The 16,710-nt window shown below is 43.5% G+C and overlaps 1 protein-coding gene and 1 long non-coding RNA gene across 8 annotated transcripts in view; both read right to left on the reverse strand.

Moving 5' to 3' along the window:
• LOC142589965 (uncharacterized) overlaps positions 1–16,710 on the reverse strand; it is a 181,873-nt gene that overhangs the window by 120,685 nt on the left and 44,478 nt on the right. The window lies entirely within an intron of this gene.
• LOC142589959 (vascular endothelial zinc finger 1-like) lies at positions 630–16,339 on the reverse strand. Of its 7 annotated transcripts, none has more exons than XM_075701708.1 (5): positions 16,192–16,336; positions 15,563–15,670; positions 11,928–12,134; positions 8,640–8,858; positions 630–2,290 (listed from the first exon to the last, which is right to left on the reverse strand). In XM_075701708.1, exons 3-5 carry the CDS (start codon positions 12,118–12,120, stop codon positions 2,199–2,201), a joined length of 504 nt encoding a protein of 167 aa, XP_075557823.1. In that variant the 5' UTR covers positions 12,121–12,134; positions 15,563–15,670; positions 16,192–16,336; the 3' UTR covers positions 630–2,198. The 7 variants fall into 7 exon arrangements, 6 of the variants coding, with proteins under 6 accessions (XP_075557823.1, XP_075557821.1, XP_075557820.1 ...); XM_075701706.1 differs by having other exon boundaries at positions 631–2,290; positions 8,556–8,858; positions 16,192–16,337; XM_075701705.1 differs by having other exon boundaries at positions 635–2,290; positions 8,220–8,858; positions 16,192–16,337.

Consider the following 16,710-nt stretch of genomic DNA (forward strand, 5'->3'; position numbering starts at 1 on the left):
GCTCCACATCAACAGCAGCAACGATGTCACAGCCTACAGGACCCCAACCCCTGGCATGAAAGTCAAGCTCAAGAAAGCGCTGAAAGCCACGTGCTCCCGAAAGCCACGATGCTATGTGGAGTGCGACTGAAGCCTTAGTTCCAAAAGTCATTTTCTTTCACTAAAGAAAGGGAGATGTGGCCAGCAACATTGTCACATGCATCACCAGTATAGCCAGTGCCACATCCCTCCTTAATTATTTGTAATCAAAGCACGCCTATAAAATATCTGTTTCTTAGTGGCCAAAATGTGCAGTTGTGTGTGTAGCAGGGTGCACAGGAAGGGGGAACGCAAAAAGAAGTACAAACAGAGTACAAGTACAAGCAGATTAGTGACTTCAATATGTGCCACCGAGCCGTAAATCTGCCTCTACTACTAACAGGTGCGAGGGTGTAGGTGCGACCCAACCAAGCACACGCTACAGTGTTGACCTTGGCCCAAGGGCCATGATGCTACATGGTTGAAACACAGCGAGGCAGTGTCCTGCAGCGTAACTGGCGCCATCTGTGTTCCTGCAAGAGAACAGCAGACAACTTCACCACGTATACGAGAGCTACCGCAGCATCTTGTCGCAGTACGAGAACCACCGTCTTCCAGCACAGCAGGTTCAGGAACTGCGCAGGGACAGTCCTCTATGGACAGTGATCGAGTAGTGTGGACAAGTAGTGGCCAACGCGTTTTTTCCCCAGATCACCTAAACTTTGAATTGCTTCCTGGCCTCACCTCTCTCCTCTGGTATTTAACAAGGGAGATGTAGAGGATGTCACTGCTTCGCACACCAAAAGTTCGTGGCTCCCTCTTGATGTTGGTTGACTGTATATGTGCTGGCCTTGGAATAAAGGGGGCATTTGCTCGATTGGAATTGAGCGTGTCAGGCGTCTGTCTTTCTGCGCGGTCACAAAGAGTGGTATGGGCCTACAAGCCTACACCGGTCATATTCACACATAAAAGATGTGAGGAACATTGTGCAAACATAGTATCTTGCATAGCACCATCAAATGAAGCAATACTAAATAGCAGCTTAGCAATCTAGCTGGCATAAATCTAAGAAAATTTCTTGGACTTCAAGAAAGCCAAACTTTAGAGCGAAATTGAGCTCGAGTAAATCAGTGGTGGGGCCACATTACTTAATATTCGCCTTCATTGTTGAGATTTGGGTTACTGAACATGTGCCCTTTGCATTATGGTGAGCAGTTGCAGAAGCAAGTCTTCGATTCACTAGCCACAAGAATCCGAGATAAACAGAGTAACAGTATGAAATGCAAGGCAAGAAACAGTCAAGAAACAGGCAAGAAATGCTACATAGAGTGCCATTAAAATTTGCAAGCGCTCACCTACTCGCGCATTATCTGCAAGAGGAAGCCCCACAATGGAGAAATTTTTTTTTCTTGATCTATGCACAAAACTCACTGGCAACAATAGCAACAAGCGTAAGAACCAGTTTAAACCTTTGCACCGTAAGAGAAGAAATTCGCCAAGCTGAAAGCCCGAATGCACCTCATTCACAAAGGCAAATTCAACAAAGAAGAGCAACAGCACTCAATAAAAGATAAAAGCTGCACACGACCAATCTACCAACCACAAACGCACTGCAAGGCACAAGGAAACGAGCTGCTTTAGAGTTGCACCCAAGTGTCCCCACATGTGTGGTCTGACTTTAAAGGGACTGACAGTCAATGTTCATTGTACCCATTTTTCTTTTTTTTTTTTTTAGTGCAATGGAAAACTTACCGGTCAGAGTGTCTAATCAAGAAGTGCTACTGTCTAATCAAGAAGTCTAATGTCTAATCAAGAAGTGCTACCAGCTAGAGGTACCAGAAATTATCACCCAGACAAGATAACCCCTATTTTCGAGAGTACAAATTGCTTTAAATATTCCTTTTTTCCTAGAACAATCAATGACTGGAACTCTCTGCCGGCCGATGTATTCCTGTCCAATAACATATTACATGCCATTCAAAAACTGCATTTCAAATAAATGTGTGACCGCATGAGTAGTTTCATGCATGTTAGCATGGAAAAAAAAAAAGAAAACTGCGTGAAAACTGTGTAATCTGGTACTGTAAATATTTCTCTCCTTTCAATTCAATCCCTTGCATTGTATGCTTGTAGAATGTGTTTTTTATGGATTTATATCATCCTTCAATGTATCTCATATTTCATATGCACTTCTTTTCTTTGAACGTATTTATTTGCATTACTGTATGAACGAATTCCCTCCTGCCTGGGTCAGAAGTTGGCCTGCAGTATTCTGTAAATAAAGAAATAAAAATAAAAAAGAAACAATGTGCACGTCTTGGTGTTCATAACATTGGCAAGTTCTTTTAGTTCCATCGCACATTATGAAGCACTGTTTATTAAAAGCACAAATGGAGCAGAAGCAATGAATGAGGAAATCACTCGTATACAAAAGGCTCTTCAGAGAGTGCAAATGGTCTCTGTATAGCCAGGAAAGTCTAGCTGCCGCAGAAGCCTCTACCACGCACGCTCTCATGTGTTATGCCTATACTTTGCCTATGGCAGTGGCATTTATCACGCCTTTGCTTCCATTTGAGGTATATTTCTGTACAGGCAATCTTTTTAAGTGTTTGAAGGCTATTAGGATATATTTGCAATTACAAAGTGCCTACTATAAGGCATCAACTATTTGCACGCCCTTAATCAAAACAGTGAATCCTTGTATTTGTTATCGTAAAAGCATGTCCTGTGCACAATTTTGTGGGTGAGGAAATTCCTGATGAGAGACCAGCGCAACTGGAATTCACAAAGAACCTTCTCAAATTTCGAAAAACAGGATTGGCCCAATTTCTTGCCTTCTGAGCACAAACATATTATACAGTGCAGGTTTATAAGCCCAACTCAAAACGTCAAGTTGATACAAATATTTCTACAAATATATGTCATACTAGTGCTTAAGAAATCCTGGTACATTATTGCAATTAAGTGTATGAATGAATTAGGCATGGTGGACTTGACATTCGACTCAAATCTTCAATTACTCATTTATGTTACTTATAACAGCTTCTTTCTATGCTAATAATGAACTTCCAAATGTCGTCACTAAACTTCTCTTCCAGCTCCAGATACAATAAAATGCTAACATCCCTATATTGGATGCTGTCATTCAAGTATAAAAATACCAACAACAGACAATGAATACAAACAAACACTGGCATTTATTTGATGCTCTGATGAAACAGACAGTCGAAAGCTTTAACGTAGTGAACAAGCAATTCCACTAGAAAAGCACCCATATGTAAAAAAAAAGCATGTAAATAGAATAAGCTCAAAATAATCCAGGATGAACCACGTAAACCAGAACCTAGAGCCAACAAATACATGAATTGGTCAAACAGAACAATTTCATAGGTACCAATGAGAATACTGAAAAAAAAAAAAACAGCTTAAAAAGCACGTCATTCATACATCTGTAATGTAATAATAATATTACATACAATGACATACATAGTTTTTAGGGCATGCAAACAGTCATCTTTGAGATAGGAACAAACATCGAATACTTTTCGAATAATGAAAAGCCACAACATGACAAACCAAATTGCTGATTTTACTTATTTTAAGAAAAGTGTTTCAGCCACCCTTTAAGAGGAAGCTTCAGCTCAGGGGCTCCCATCATTACATGGGAAAGAAGAAATCGTTTTTCTCGACAACTACTACACCAAACTTGATGAGGTTTGTTGCAGTTAAAAGAAATACAATCTAGTCACTGCTGCCAGTGCATTTTTTATTTAGGCCATCAATTTCATAATAAACCTTGTTGAAAATCGCAAATCTTCAGAAAATGAAACCATCAAGTTTACAACTCTAACTCAGCAATAAAAATTATATCGAAGTTCTGTAAAATGCATCGAATAGGACATCTAAAGCATACAAAATTGATGTAAACAAGGCTTTCAACCACGCGGTTATTTACTGGCACCCTGTCAACGTTTAACAGCCGAGCTCTGTCCAGTGAGGCTAGCATAGCAGGACTCTTTGAGGAACTATCAGCCATTCTTTGGGATTTCCTCGGCCTTAGAGAGATTAGAAAAACTAGTGAGGCTTATACATTGATGAATAACGGCAATGTCCTCTGCTATAGAGGTCATCCCAGAAAAGAAGCAATACAGATTGGGATTCCTAATCCCTAAGGACATAGCAGGCAACATTGATGAATTCTACAGCATTAATGAGAGGGTACCAGTCATCATCATCATCAGCAGCAGCCTATTTATGTCCAGTGCAGGACAAAGGCCCTGCGATCTGCAATTACTCCTATCCTGTGCCAAACGATTCCAACTAGCACCAGCAAATTTCCTAATTTCGTCACACCACCTAGTCTTCTGCCATCCTCTACTGCGCTTTCCTTCTCTTGGTACCCATTCTGTCACCCTAATGGTCCAATGCTTATCTGATCTACGCATTATATGACCTGCCCAGTGCCATCTTATTTCTCTCCATGTCTATTAAAATATCGTCTATACCCATTTGCTCTCTGATCCAAACCACTCTATTTCGGTCTCTTAAAAGTTATTTGCCTTGCATTCTTCGTTCCATCGCTCTTTGTGTGGTCCTTAACTTGTTCTCAAGCTTCTTTGTCAGTCTCCAGGTCTCTGCCCCATATGTCAGCACTGGTAAAATGCACTCATTGTACACTTTTCTTTTCAATGATAATGAGGGTAGCAGCGGTCGCAATCAAACTTAACAAGAGGTATAGAATAAAGGTAGTACAAGCCTATGCTCCAACATCCAGTCACGATGATGAGGAAGTAGATCGGTTTTATGAAGATGTTGAATCAGCAATGAGAAAAGTGCAAACTCAATATAGTGTAGTAATGGGCGACTTCAATGCAAAAGTGGAAGAAGAAGCAGGCTGGTGAACAAGCAATTGGCAACAACAGTGTCGATTCCAAGAACGCTAGAGGGGAGATGCTCTTAGAATTCTTAGAAAAAGAAAAAGAATAAGATAATGAAAACATTTTTCAGGAAGCGTAGCAACAAAAAGTGGACCTGGAAAAGCAATAATGGTGAAACAAGAAATGAAATTGACTTCATACATTCTGCTGATCTCATCATAGTGCAGGATGTAGAAGTGATAGGTAGGGTAAAGTGCAGTGATAATAGGTTAGTGAGGGCTAGGATTCACCTCAATTTGAAGAGAAAAAGAGCTAAATTGCTCAAGCAACAGATCGACCTAGAGTCAGTAAGGGTAAAAGGAGACAAATTCAGGCTGGTACTTGCAAACAAATATGCCGCCTTAGAACAGAGAGATGATGATGACATAGAGCTAATGAATGAAACCGAAACTAGGTTGGCTGCACATGCAACAATTAAAGTGGGAGGCAAGGCACCAAGGTAACTAGTAGGCAAGCTCTCACATGTAACAAAAGACCTAATAAAGAAATGACAAAAAATGAGAGTGCCCAACTCAAGAGAAAGGATAGAATTCGCGGAACTGTCAAAACTGATCAACAAGGCGAAAATAAGAGATATTCGAAACTATAATGTGAGAAAGACAGAAGAAGCCGTAAAAAATGGACACAGCCTGAAATTGGTGAAAATGAAACTGGGCACAGGACAAACCAAGATGTATGCACTGAAAGATAAGCAGGGTAATATCACCATCAATCTCGAAGATATAGTAAAAGCAGCGGAAGTATTCTATACTGACCTGTACAGTACCCAGAGGAGTCAGGATACCTCAATTAGAAACAGTAATGAGCAGGACACAGGAACGCCTTGCAAGTCATGAAACGACGATGAGCGGCAAGAGAAGACAGAGTGGGAGTCCATTTAATCAAAGATGGAGGAGACATAATGCTTGGAAAACTGGCGGTTCTTTATACAAAGCGTCTATCGACTGCAAGGGTCCCAGAAAACTGGAAGAATGCAAACACTATACTGATCTATAAAAAGGGAGACGTTAAAGAAATGAAAAATTATAGGCCCATTAGCTTACACCCAATATTATATAGAATATTCACCAAAATATTCTCCAGTAGAGTAAAGGCAACACGGGACTTTAGTCAACCAATGGAACAAGCTGGCTTCAGGAAAAGGTACTCTACAATGGATCACGCCCATGTCATTATTCAGGTAATCAAGAAATCCTCAGAGTATAATCAGCTTCTCTACATGGCTTTCGTAGATTATGAAAAGGCATTTGATTCAGAAGAGATATGTGCAGACAGAGGCATTACATAATCAAGGAGTACAGGAGGCATACGTGAATATCTTGGAAAATATCCACAAAGATTCCACAGCTGCCTTGATTCTCCAGAAGAAAAGTAGAAAGAAACATATAAGGAAAGGGGTCAGAATGGTAAACAATCTCTCCACTGCATGCTTGGATGAAGCATTCAAGCTATTAAACTGGGAAGGCTTAGGATTAAGGATCGACAGCGAATATCTCAGCAACCTTCGGTTTGCCGATGACATTGTTCTATTCAGCAAGATAGCAGACGAGTTACAATGAATGATTGAGGACCTCAACAGAGAGAATGTAAAACTAGGGTTGAAGATTAATAAGCAGAAGACAAAGATAATGATGAATAGATTGGCAAGGGAACAAGGGTTGAGGATCGCGAATCAGCCTCTAGAGTCCGTGAAGGAGTACGTTCACCTAGGTCAACTAATCACAGGGAACCCTGACCATGAGAAGGAAATTCATAGAATAATAAAAATGGGTTGGATTGCATACGGAAAGCATTGTCAGCTCCTGACTGGGAGCCTACCATTATCAGTGAAAAGGATGGTGCACAATCGGTGCATTTTACTGGTGCTGACATATGAGGCAGACTTAGAGATTGAGAAAGAAGCTTGAGAATAAGTTGAGGACTGCGCAAAGAGCGATGGAACGAAGAACGCTGGGCATCAGGTTTAGAGACAGAAAGAGTGCAGTCTGTATCAGAGAGCAAATCAGCATAGTTTATATTCTAATTCACACCATTAAGAGAAAAAGAAATGAAACTGGGCAGGTCATGTAATGTGTTAGATAACCGTTGGACCATTAGGGTAACAGAATGGGTACCAAGAGAAAGGAAGCACCGTCTAGGACGGCAGAAGACAAAGAGGGCTGATCAAATAAATAAATTCGCAGGCGCTAGTTTGAATCGGTTGGCACAGGACAGGGGTAATTGCAGATCGCGGGGAGAGGCCTTTAACCCAGAGTGGACGTAATATAGGCTGATGATGATGACATTTGCAAAGTCCCCGAAAACAATGTAACAAGTTCACGAAAGATATAAATTGATACAACAAATTTGTCCGCTTTGGATGATTATCATATACAGCTTACAGAACTAGGAACAGGATATTACAGGTGCAGAGCTATAAATTTATAAACATCTTGCTTCAATTTTTTTTCAAGCTGTACAATCTTTGTATGTTCTTGTTATAAAATTCACGCCTTCAACCAAACATCTGCTTCTAGCAGTCGCCAGAATTCAATCTTATCGCTCAGATGTAACAAATTTCCTTATAATTGGCTCAATGGTTATCTCAGAAAAGCATTACTGTGCTTTACATGCGTTTAGATAGGCAGCATCAGAGTGGGGCCCGAGCTAAAGCTTCCGCTTAAAAGCATGCGGAGACACTTGTGCTACCTGATGCTGCAGAACACTACGTAACACGCTGCACGTATGTAGATTTTTAATTCAGGCTCTAGTTCAATGAGATTGTTGACCTACCCTACAGTATCATGGTGCTGTGCTCATTTAAGTCGGTTCAAGTGATCAGGACCTGGAGCAGACGGTGCAACTATATGGCCAGTCACCTGTATGAATGCACTGGTCATTCAGGGCATTCTGCAACGAGAATCTCTGAAGGCAGAGTGGGCATTGAAGCGGCTTCCCGCTTCATGTGTTTTTGGAGGCTGCACTTATAAGTAAACCTCCGCGAACATGAAGGGCACTGATATGGCTTCTCGCCTGTGTGGGTGCGCATATGGATTTTGACGTTATACTTGTGTGTGAAGCACCGAGAGCATGAAGGGCACTTATATGGCTTCACACCTGTGTGTGTGCACAGGTGGGCTTCCAGCAGGCGCTTTACCGAGAAGCTCTGAGAGCAAGAAGGGCACTGATATGGCTTCTCATCTGTGTGCGTGTACATATGGACTTTCAAGTACCACTTTCGTGAGAAGCTCTGAGAGCATGCAGGGCACTGATATGGCTTCTCACCTGTGTGGGTGTACAGGTGGGATTCCAGATGGACCTTGAGTGAGAAGCTCTCGGAGCATGAAGGGCACTTAAATGGCTTCTCGCCTGTGTGGATGCGCAGGTGATCATTGAGGTAGCCCTTTCGTGAGAAGCTCCGAGAGCATGAAGGACACTGATATGGCTTCTCAGCTGTGTGGCTGCGCAGGTGACTGTTTAAGAGGGATCTGTAGAAGAAGCCCCGAGAGCATGAAGTGCACTGATATGGCTTCTCGCCGGTGTGGGTGATTACATGGGCATTCAGGCTATGCTTGCGTGAGAAGCTCTGAGAACATGAAGGGCAGTGATATGGCTTCTCACCAGTGTGGGAACGGAGGTGTTCAATAAGGTAATACTTGTGTGAGAAGCTCGAAGAACATGAAGGGCATTGATGTGGATTCTTGCCTGTGTGGCTGCGCAGGTGAAATTTGAACTTGTATTTGTCCGAGTACCTCCGAGAGCATGAAGGGCACTCAAACTGCTTCTTGGCAGTATGGACGCTGGCATGTGCTTCCAGAAGAAATAGTTCATCGGCCTCAAAGTCACACAGGTGACATCGGTGGAGGCATCCTTGCCTTGAGTTGTCACGTTTGGCAGTGGATGGAGAAATACAGGGCCTCGACGCTGCACAAATAAAACAAAAGCACTTAAGAGTTATTGTGAAATGCAAAAAAAGAACACAGGTGCTAAATTTAATAACAAGCTGCCTTTCTTTATTTAGATCTTCATGGTGATTTTAAGTAGGATGAAACAAGGAACTTCTAATGGCCCTTTATAATTTACTCAATATTTCTGCATTTGAATGCTTTATGTCGCCGGTTGTGAAGTCCGCTTATAAAAAGTATACATTTTTTTTCAGAAAGCTAAAAGATTACAAATGGGAGAATGTGGAGTGTGTAACTACTCTCTTGGATTCTTATCACTCTTAGAAAACGCTAGAAATGCTAGGACCAAGCTTGCTCTCCTATCCTCAATGAGCAATGTTCGTTTTTCTGCGAAACATAAGATTGGTTGCATATGCCCGTTAGTTGATAATTTGCTGAAGGATAAGCAAGTGAAGGGAAAATGCACTGTCAAACATGTGAACAGGTACATGACTTTTGCTATGCAGGTTGTGTGTGCCATTCCAATATCTTGTGGTAGCGATGCGATCACAAAGCGATGTGTGAATGTCTGACTTCGGGAGCATGAGCTCTCTCTTCAAGAGGTTGCTCGACTTCATCTCCCGGAGCACTGCAAGTCGTGCGGTTGATGCCCCGAATTTAAAAAAACTAGTTTAATTTTTAAACACGTAAGCCAATTGACAAGGGAAAATGCCGAAGCTCGCAATACAAAGATTAGGGACAAAGCATGTATCAGTGAACCGTCTATCACTCTTGATGACAAGGAACTACATTACCTATGTCAATCTTGATTATGTGTCAGTTTGTCACAGTTGCCTCGATGCATCTCTGCATCTCGTGCATGTCATGGTTACCAAATGGCACCTACATATATGTTACACATATCTTCAAAAAGATATCAGTTGAGAGTCAGTGCCGTGTCGTCATTTTATACCTTCTGTTGTCCTTGTCTTGTGCTGATTTGTAACAAACCTTACTATGAATCCCACCCAACTGGCCCCACTTGCCGTTTTGATCCACTTCCATAAAACTGCCGCCCAACTCTGTTCCAGCATGTTCACTGAAGCGTTTTGATCCACTTCCATAAAACTGCCGCCCAACTCTGTTCCAGCGTGTTCACTGAAGTATCACTGCAGGCCCCTTTACGGCCGTCGTCCCAGCTTGATCCCCTGGCCACGGACTTATGTCCTTCGACGTGGATAACACCTACAGCATGACGTATGTACCCTCTGCTTTCGGCCACCGGGAGCCATCTCTTCTTTGGACAGCACTTTCGTCACGTCGACCACCCGGATGTGTGCTCTAGTCCTAGCCATGCCAATTTCGGGTTTCCTCAACTCTTTGAGGCGCGCGTGGAGCAGGTGCCTACTATCGCCTCCAATGTACTGTTCCTGCTCGCTGGCCCCTTTTCATCTCGAGCGCAGTTGAGTACCCTGTGTGCGACATCGGAGTCACCCTGCTTGAGTGCTGGCACTAAGTCACTCGCCGGCCTCTCTTTGTCTTGAGCGCCTTTCTTGGACAAATTCGCTGTGGACCAGACAGAGTCGTGCGTCACTGCGAGCGACGTTACAGCAGTGCGATGTACGTAGGCGCCCTTGTGAGATATATGTCAACTCTCCAGCTGTAAGCGCAAAGCCTGCGAGAAGGGTAAACGGCATTCGGCTCGAAATTTCAGCTCTTTCCGTGGCACATAGCGATGTAATACTTAGCAGACACGATCGCTAGCACACATTGTATACACGGTGCTTGTCAGCTCAAAATGGCCACAGCTGGTTAGGGGCCCCTTAACATATTACACTAAGTTGAAAACCCTCAATGTTCATCTGAAGCGCTACAGTTTCTGCGTCTTGATTTAAAACACTACCGGACACCGGCAATTGCATGGTGATCACTATATAGAGTACGTGGCAATACTACAGCAGTCCAAATATTCGGGCAGACCCAGAATATAGGGTGTCCAAAAGATCGGTCCGTGACTGTATCATTATTATGCTGTGAAAAAGAACCCATTAAAATTGCACTTTGTGTTGTTAAACATTTTGTAAACAATTCTGCAAATCTTACGCTGCAACCGCATGCCCCTGAATAACCAAGGAAGGGTTGGGCTTTGGTCAGTTGTCGCAAAATAACTAGCACAATCTTCCTGTGTCTGTCATGCAGTATACAGCGAAACAAAACAATGACGGCAGATTCAATTCATTGCAAAGGCACTTGAATTGCTCACTAGTGCCCCATTTCTCGGAGGAAAGAGGCTTCCGTTTTCACATCAGCAAAGGTTGATAGCACATTTTAACAAGACTGCTGAGGAAGAATAACTATCCACTGGGACAAACTGGTGGTCCAAAAGAGAGAGAGGTCCCATCGGCCACTGCAGTCCGTAAACACGGCACAGAAAACCTGAAGCTGCTATCGATGGGAGAGGACCAAAACCAACGTATAGCCAGCGTTCATCTCAAGACTTGTACTGGTCGCCTGAAGTGATTGCTTGCATGCACCTTAGGTGCCAGTTCTTGCCAGTCCAGATTAGTCATCACAAATGATGTGCTGGAGGATGTCGTGACCAAAACCTGTCCCAGGACAAGAATCCTTACATTTCCCGAGCAGTATTTGCTTCCCTCAATGAATGAGCATATTAACAAGACAAGGTATGTTTTATAGTTGACTGCATTAAATAATTTTGTTTGAATTTTATTCACATGAAACCCAGAGGTCAACTTACATTCTGCATTGATCTATATTCATGTTCTTACACTCATACACCGATCTATACATAACTAAGAGACTCACTGGGTGTAAGGTAATCATAAAGCGATGTAAGAGCTACAACGACACCAGGTCAAGACGGCTCTGCATTAAGCCCTGCAATCTAAGGTGCTTCAATGTGCTCAGCAGAGCATTATTCTAGCATTTTGCCTCAATCAGTATACAGACAAGAATAAAAAACCTGCTAATTTGTCCTCAGCAGCACGTCACACACACTTGAGCAAGTCGTGCCAAGCTAGGCAGACTTGGCCATTTACCGCACTCACACAAGCAAGCGAATGTAAGAGAAGTGCCAGTCACTGCCTACCTGAGCTGGAGCTTAACTGTTCCACAGCCTCCGTAGTCTGCACGCTCCTAGACTCCCTCCCTGGTTTCAACGAGCAGCCGACAGACTTGTCAGCGAGAGGCAAGCTGCACTGCATGCCAACATCGACATGACCAACGACCTTTGAAGGGGTGTGGCATGCCATTTTGGCAATGATGCTTTCAGCTAGGCTCATCGCATTTGCGAGGCCTGCAAAAAACAAGTGGGGCGACTGCAGTCCTATTACAGCATCAAGAGCAAAAGGCAAATACAATGGAATAAATACAGGGGCACTTTACAATGCATAGCCAAGGAACACAAAATAACCCTTCCGGTTCAGTATTCCTAAAGGGCTACAAAGGACAATCCACAGTGAATACTCAAAAGCAGGGCAATCTCATTTTTGTGGAAGGCTTACGACAGCAGAACATATTTGAGATACTTTTTCATCTCATGCATGCTAAAGCTATTGGTGTAGTCCAACTAATGAAAAGTTATTGCAACATCCTAGGGTCATTGCCATCAGCCAATTTAATGTCAACTGTAGGATCTTCAATCACCCCATGTCTTGCGCCAGATGATACCATCCCGTGCTAGTAAATTTTCTATTTCCTCACACTAGCTGTCTGCTGTCCACGATTGCACGTCAGTTTCATTGATACCAATTCAGTAACCCCGATAGGCCGTCGGTTACCTGCCCTACACATTACATTGCTTGTCCAAAGTTCATTTTTAATGCAACAGCGGTCTTTAAGAACTTTACTCACTTAGCGGTAGGTCAGTACATATGTATGCATGACCGCACATAACCTCTTTCCTGCTAACTTGGGTCGGCGTGTAGCCTATGATCAAATGGGTAGAGCATTTGGTTGCTGCACTGTCCCTGGGAACTGGGTTTAAATCTAACTGCCGGCCCAACTTCGGTCGCTGAGCATGTAACAATGGGTATGTGCTGCTATTCAACAAACTTCTTTGATGCTAAGTTGGGTCACTGGGTATGTGCCACTGTTCAATGACCCTGAGCAGCCTCTCCCAGTGATCTCTAATTACCCCTGTCTTGTCATCTACATTTACCCTGACTGTGTCTAGGTTGGCTGGCCTGTTTCCTCTTAACTAATTTGGTCTTTCTCTCTTCAAATTGAGAACAATCCAACACGTCTCTAACCTATGATCACTGCTATTTACCCGACCTCACACTTCTACAACTTGCACTATGCTAAGGTTGGCACAGAGTATGAAATCTATTTCATTTCTTGTGTCCCCATTACGACTTTTCCAGGCCCACGTCATGTTATTCCACTTCCAGAAGAAGGTGTTCATAACTCGGAGGCAATTTTTTCCATGAAGTTGCCACATCTCTCATCTTCTAATTCTAGAGTTCATAACATAACTGCCAGTCACTTGCTCCCCCACCCAATTTTCCTTCACTTTTGCATCAAGGGGCCCCTCGAGGTCTGGCCATTTTGAGCTGACAAGCGCAGTGCATACAATGTGCGCTCATAATCAAGGATGCTAAAATTACAGCGCTACGCACTGTGGAAAGAGCTGAAATTTCGAACTAAACACCGTTTGCCCTTTTCCTCACGGGCCTGCGCCCCAAGACGAGGGGATGACTTATATCAGCATAAGCGCCTACGTACATGTGTAGGCTGTTATATTGCTCATAGTGACATGTGACACTTCAAGAATTATTCAAGGCAGCATGTGTTATTTGTGTAATCTGTTGTCTCAAGAGACGACTTAAAGTTTAGTGGAATAATATAACACGCAGACCGAATGTCTGCAGTGTTATTGTTTTACTTTGCACCACAGCAAAAGTACCAGTACAGTCGAACCCACTTATAACTATACCGGTTTAAACAATATATCGTTATAACAATGAAAAGCTGCTGCACCATACACTTTTGTAAGTTTTCTGTGGCGAAATAACCTGCTTACTTCAATATCCTCATGACGCCTTAACATTTATGACCACGAGGTATGGTTGCTGGGCGTCCATACCGAAAGGTAATGGAATGCGAAATCCTTGAAAAGAAAAAATAGAAAAGTGAAACGTGAGCCGCTGCATGATCGCCCGGCACCCCAAGTGCCGCCTCATGCTTCTCTTCATGAGATGCACACCAGCCTTGCGCGCATTTCTTCCGGCGCCCTTCCACCCCTCCGAACACAAATAGACTCCGCCCATAGCGCTGTACTGCACCACCCTACAAAACACAAACATACCGTGCCAAACACGCTGACAACGCTGCCGGCGGTGCTCCTAGATTGCTCACTCGGTCCTCACAATTGGTTCTTTATTCTTTGGCCCTCATTCTGAGCAGTTCTACTAACGGATTAAGCCACTCGTGCTTCTCTTTGTTCGTTGCATTGAAGTCATTCCTGACTACATTGTTTCTCAGCCTTGTTTGACTTGCCACTGAAATGGGAGATGGCTGATCCACCCGCTGATCATCAGCAATGCACGACATTGCCGGTGAAAAGAAAGTGTACTGCTATAGATTTGGAAACGAAGTGGTTTCTGTAGTAACAGTGGGTTGACAAAACTTTATCAAAAATGTGCAACGTTAGCAAGCAAGAGTGGAAGTCCTGAGCTATTGTTGGTAAGGTTGCTGGCAAATTAGAGTGTGAACTTGAGTGAAGAAAATGTGCAGGAACCATAGATGATGACTGTCAATGTAAGCAAATAGCCTAAAGGAATGAAAGGGTGAACAAACAAAAGAACAAGCAGATGAAAGAACAAGAAAGAGCGAAAATGTTTTCCTTGCAGAGTCAGACCACCAAGCAACAACGAAAATGGTCGAAAGAGCCAAAGAAATTCACTTCAAAAGGTTTCACTGCAGCCACACGACCATGTAAGAATGAAATGCAGAGTACACCACACTGCTACACATGAAGCCCAGAGCAAGTGGTAAAGTTTAAATAATATACCACCATAAGAACAATACACCAACAGTTGCCCATCACAACTCAGACAAACACCGAGACATACATCTAAGCGTACCTGCAGGCTAGCAGAGCTATTTCTGATGCTGAAACAATTTAAGCAATTGTTTCGGCCGACTGGCATTTCCTATGTACGAGACCTAATCTGTACTAACACTTTCACCACCACTCACAGGCATCACTTGTGGCGCAGGAACTGCATTGTACAGATAGACAGTCTTACGACAATGAGTCAGACAGTGAGGATGGAACTGGCAAGGGATAGTGCACCCGACACAAAAGACGTTGGAAAGCAACAGTATTACCACAGGGAAATTACTCACAGCTGCAGATGCTCAGTCGTAGTTCGCAACACAATTATTTCTGTATGATTTATTGTCTTGAGACAGCTGGACACAAATTTTCTGGATTCTTCTAGTTTCTTTTGTGATGGCATTAGGCACCAAGGGCACTACAGTATTACAAGAGTTCTGGCCTAGACAATTTTATATACACATTTAATGCATTGTGGGAACTTCCAACAGATAACTGGCCAGCCTTACTGGCCTAAATCTGAAGATGCCTTGCCACCTCTATAGCACAACAGTGATAGGGTGTCACGCATCGCTCAAACGACATTTAATTCAATCTTCCTTTACTGGAGCAGCTCAAGTATTAGAAGCATCAGCATGCCTTAAGCAAATGGATATACATACCAGATTCTGGACTGAGCCAACCAGCAGCAATCAGCACTTGCAGCTAATTGTTGTCAACGGGGCAAAGATTGGCTAGATCTTGACGGGCACAATTAACATCAGCAGAAGCTGTAACGACAGCAGTGGCAAAGTAAAACCAATTATACTAATGACGGTACAAACATGCAGGGATATCTGCATTGAGCACTTCACCGCGTGACTGCCACAAAGTGCAACATGTGCTCCTCGCGCAACCAGGAAAAATGTTCTTTTAGTTGTAAACATCACGAGTGCGTAGAGTTCGTCCGCGTAGCTCGTAACAGATGTCCTAAAAACAGCAGACAGACTACCTATGTAATATACCGTATTAGTGTTATTACAATGTCGACCACAGATGCAAAGTTACGAGCATGGCATACTGTTACAAGGCGGGAGGCATCAATTTAGAGGGCTCGGCACTACAGCACTGGATGGAGCGAGGCCGGCAGAACAAAAACAAAGTCCTCCTGTTCCCACCGCACCTTTTCTCCTTCGTGTGTACAAACGTGCTGCTACAACATGCTACAATACCGCAACCCTTCACCGAGCCCTTCAATGAAAGCAACGGACGTAGGTATAATAAGCTAATTCGTGAGCTCATCCATATTTACCTTTGAAGGTGCTCGTAAGCGACAGCAGCAGGGAAGTGAGTTTGTTTACCTGGTCGCTCACCACGTACTTAAACCACAGAACACCTATTGCTTAAACACAGCATGACAGCTCACTCACAAAATAAATGATAGTGTACTAAAGTAGCGTCAGTGGGTCGATGGGGAGGCGCATGCAATGCGCGCGCATATTTGCGGCCGCGATGCGGCGCCACAGAACTGTTATGGTGGCTAGGCTAGGTGGCGCGCGCCGCCGCCGCCCGATTCAAAGGGTTGAGCCACAATCATCCATCCATCCATCCATCCACGGCCGTTCTCGAGACCGGCCGTGTTACCATAGTTATGGTCATAGAGTTTCATGTTAGTACAACCATAGAGTTTCCTACAAACTCTATGAGTATAACTATGTGGAAATATGACGGCGCTGCGATCGTTCAATCGGTACGTCGGAGAGGGATAGCTCGGTCAACCCACTGCTTTCGCTTGGACAAAAAGAGTGAGAAAGGGCTGAGAAGAGGGTAC

This window comes from Dermacentor variabilis, chromosome 8 (genome assembly GCF_050947875.1).
Source record: "Dermacentor variabilis isolate Ectoservices chromosome 8, ASM5094787v1, whole genome shotgun sequence".
NCBI lineage: Eukaryota > Metazoa > Arthropoda > Arachnida > Ixodida > Ixodidae > Dermacentor > Dermacentor variabilis.

Excerpts from the sequence above, each read along its gene's own strand:
- LOC142589959 (XM_075701704.1), bottom strand. The coding sequence starts at position 12,120 with ATGAGCCTAGCTGAAAGCATCATTGCCAAAATGGCATGCCACACCCCT. Across the intron at positions 8,859-11,927 it reads ACAGTTAAGCTCCAGCTCAG|CGTCGAGGCCCTGTATTTCT; the intron begins GTAGGCAGTGAC and ends TTATTTGTGCAG.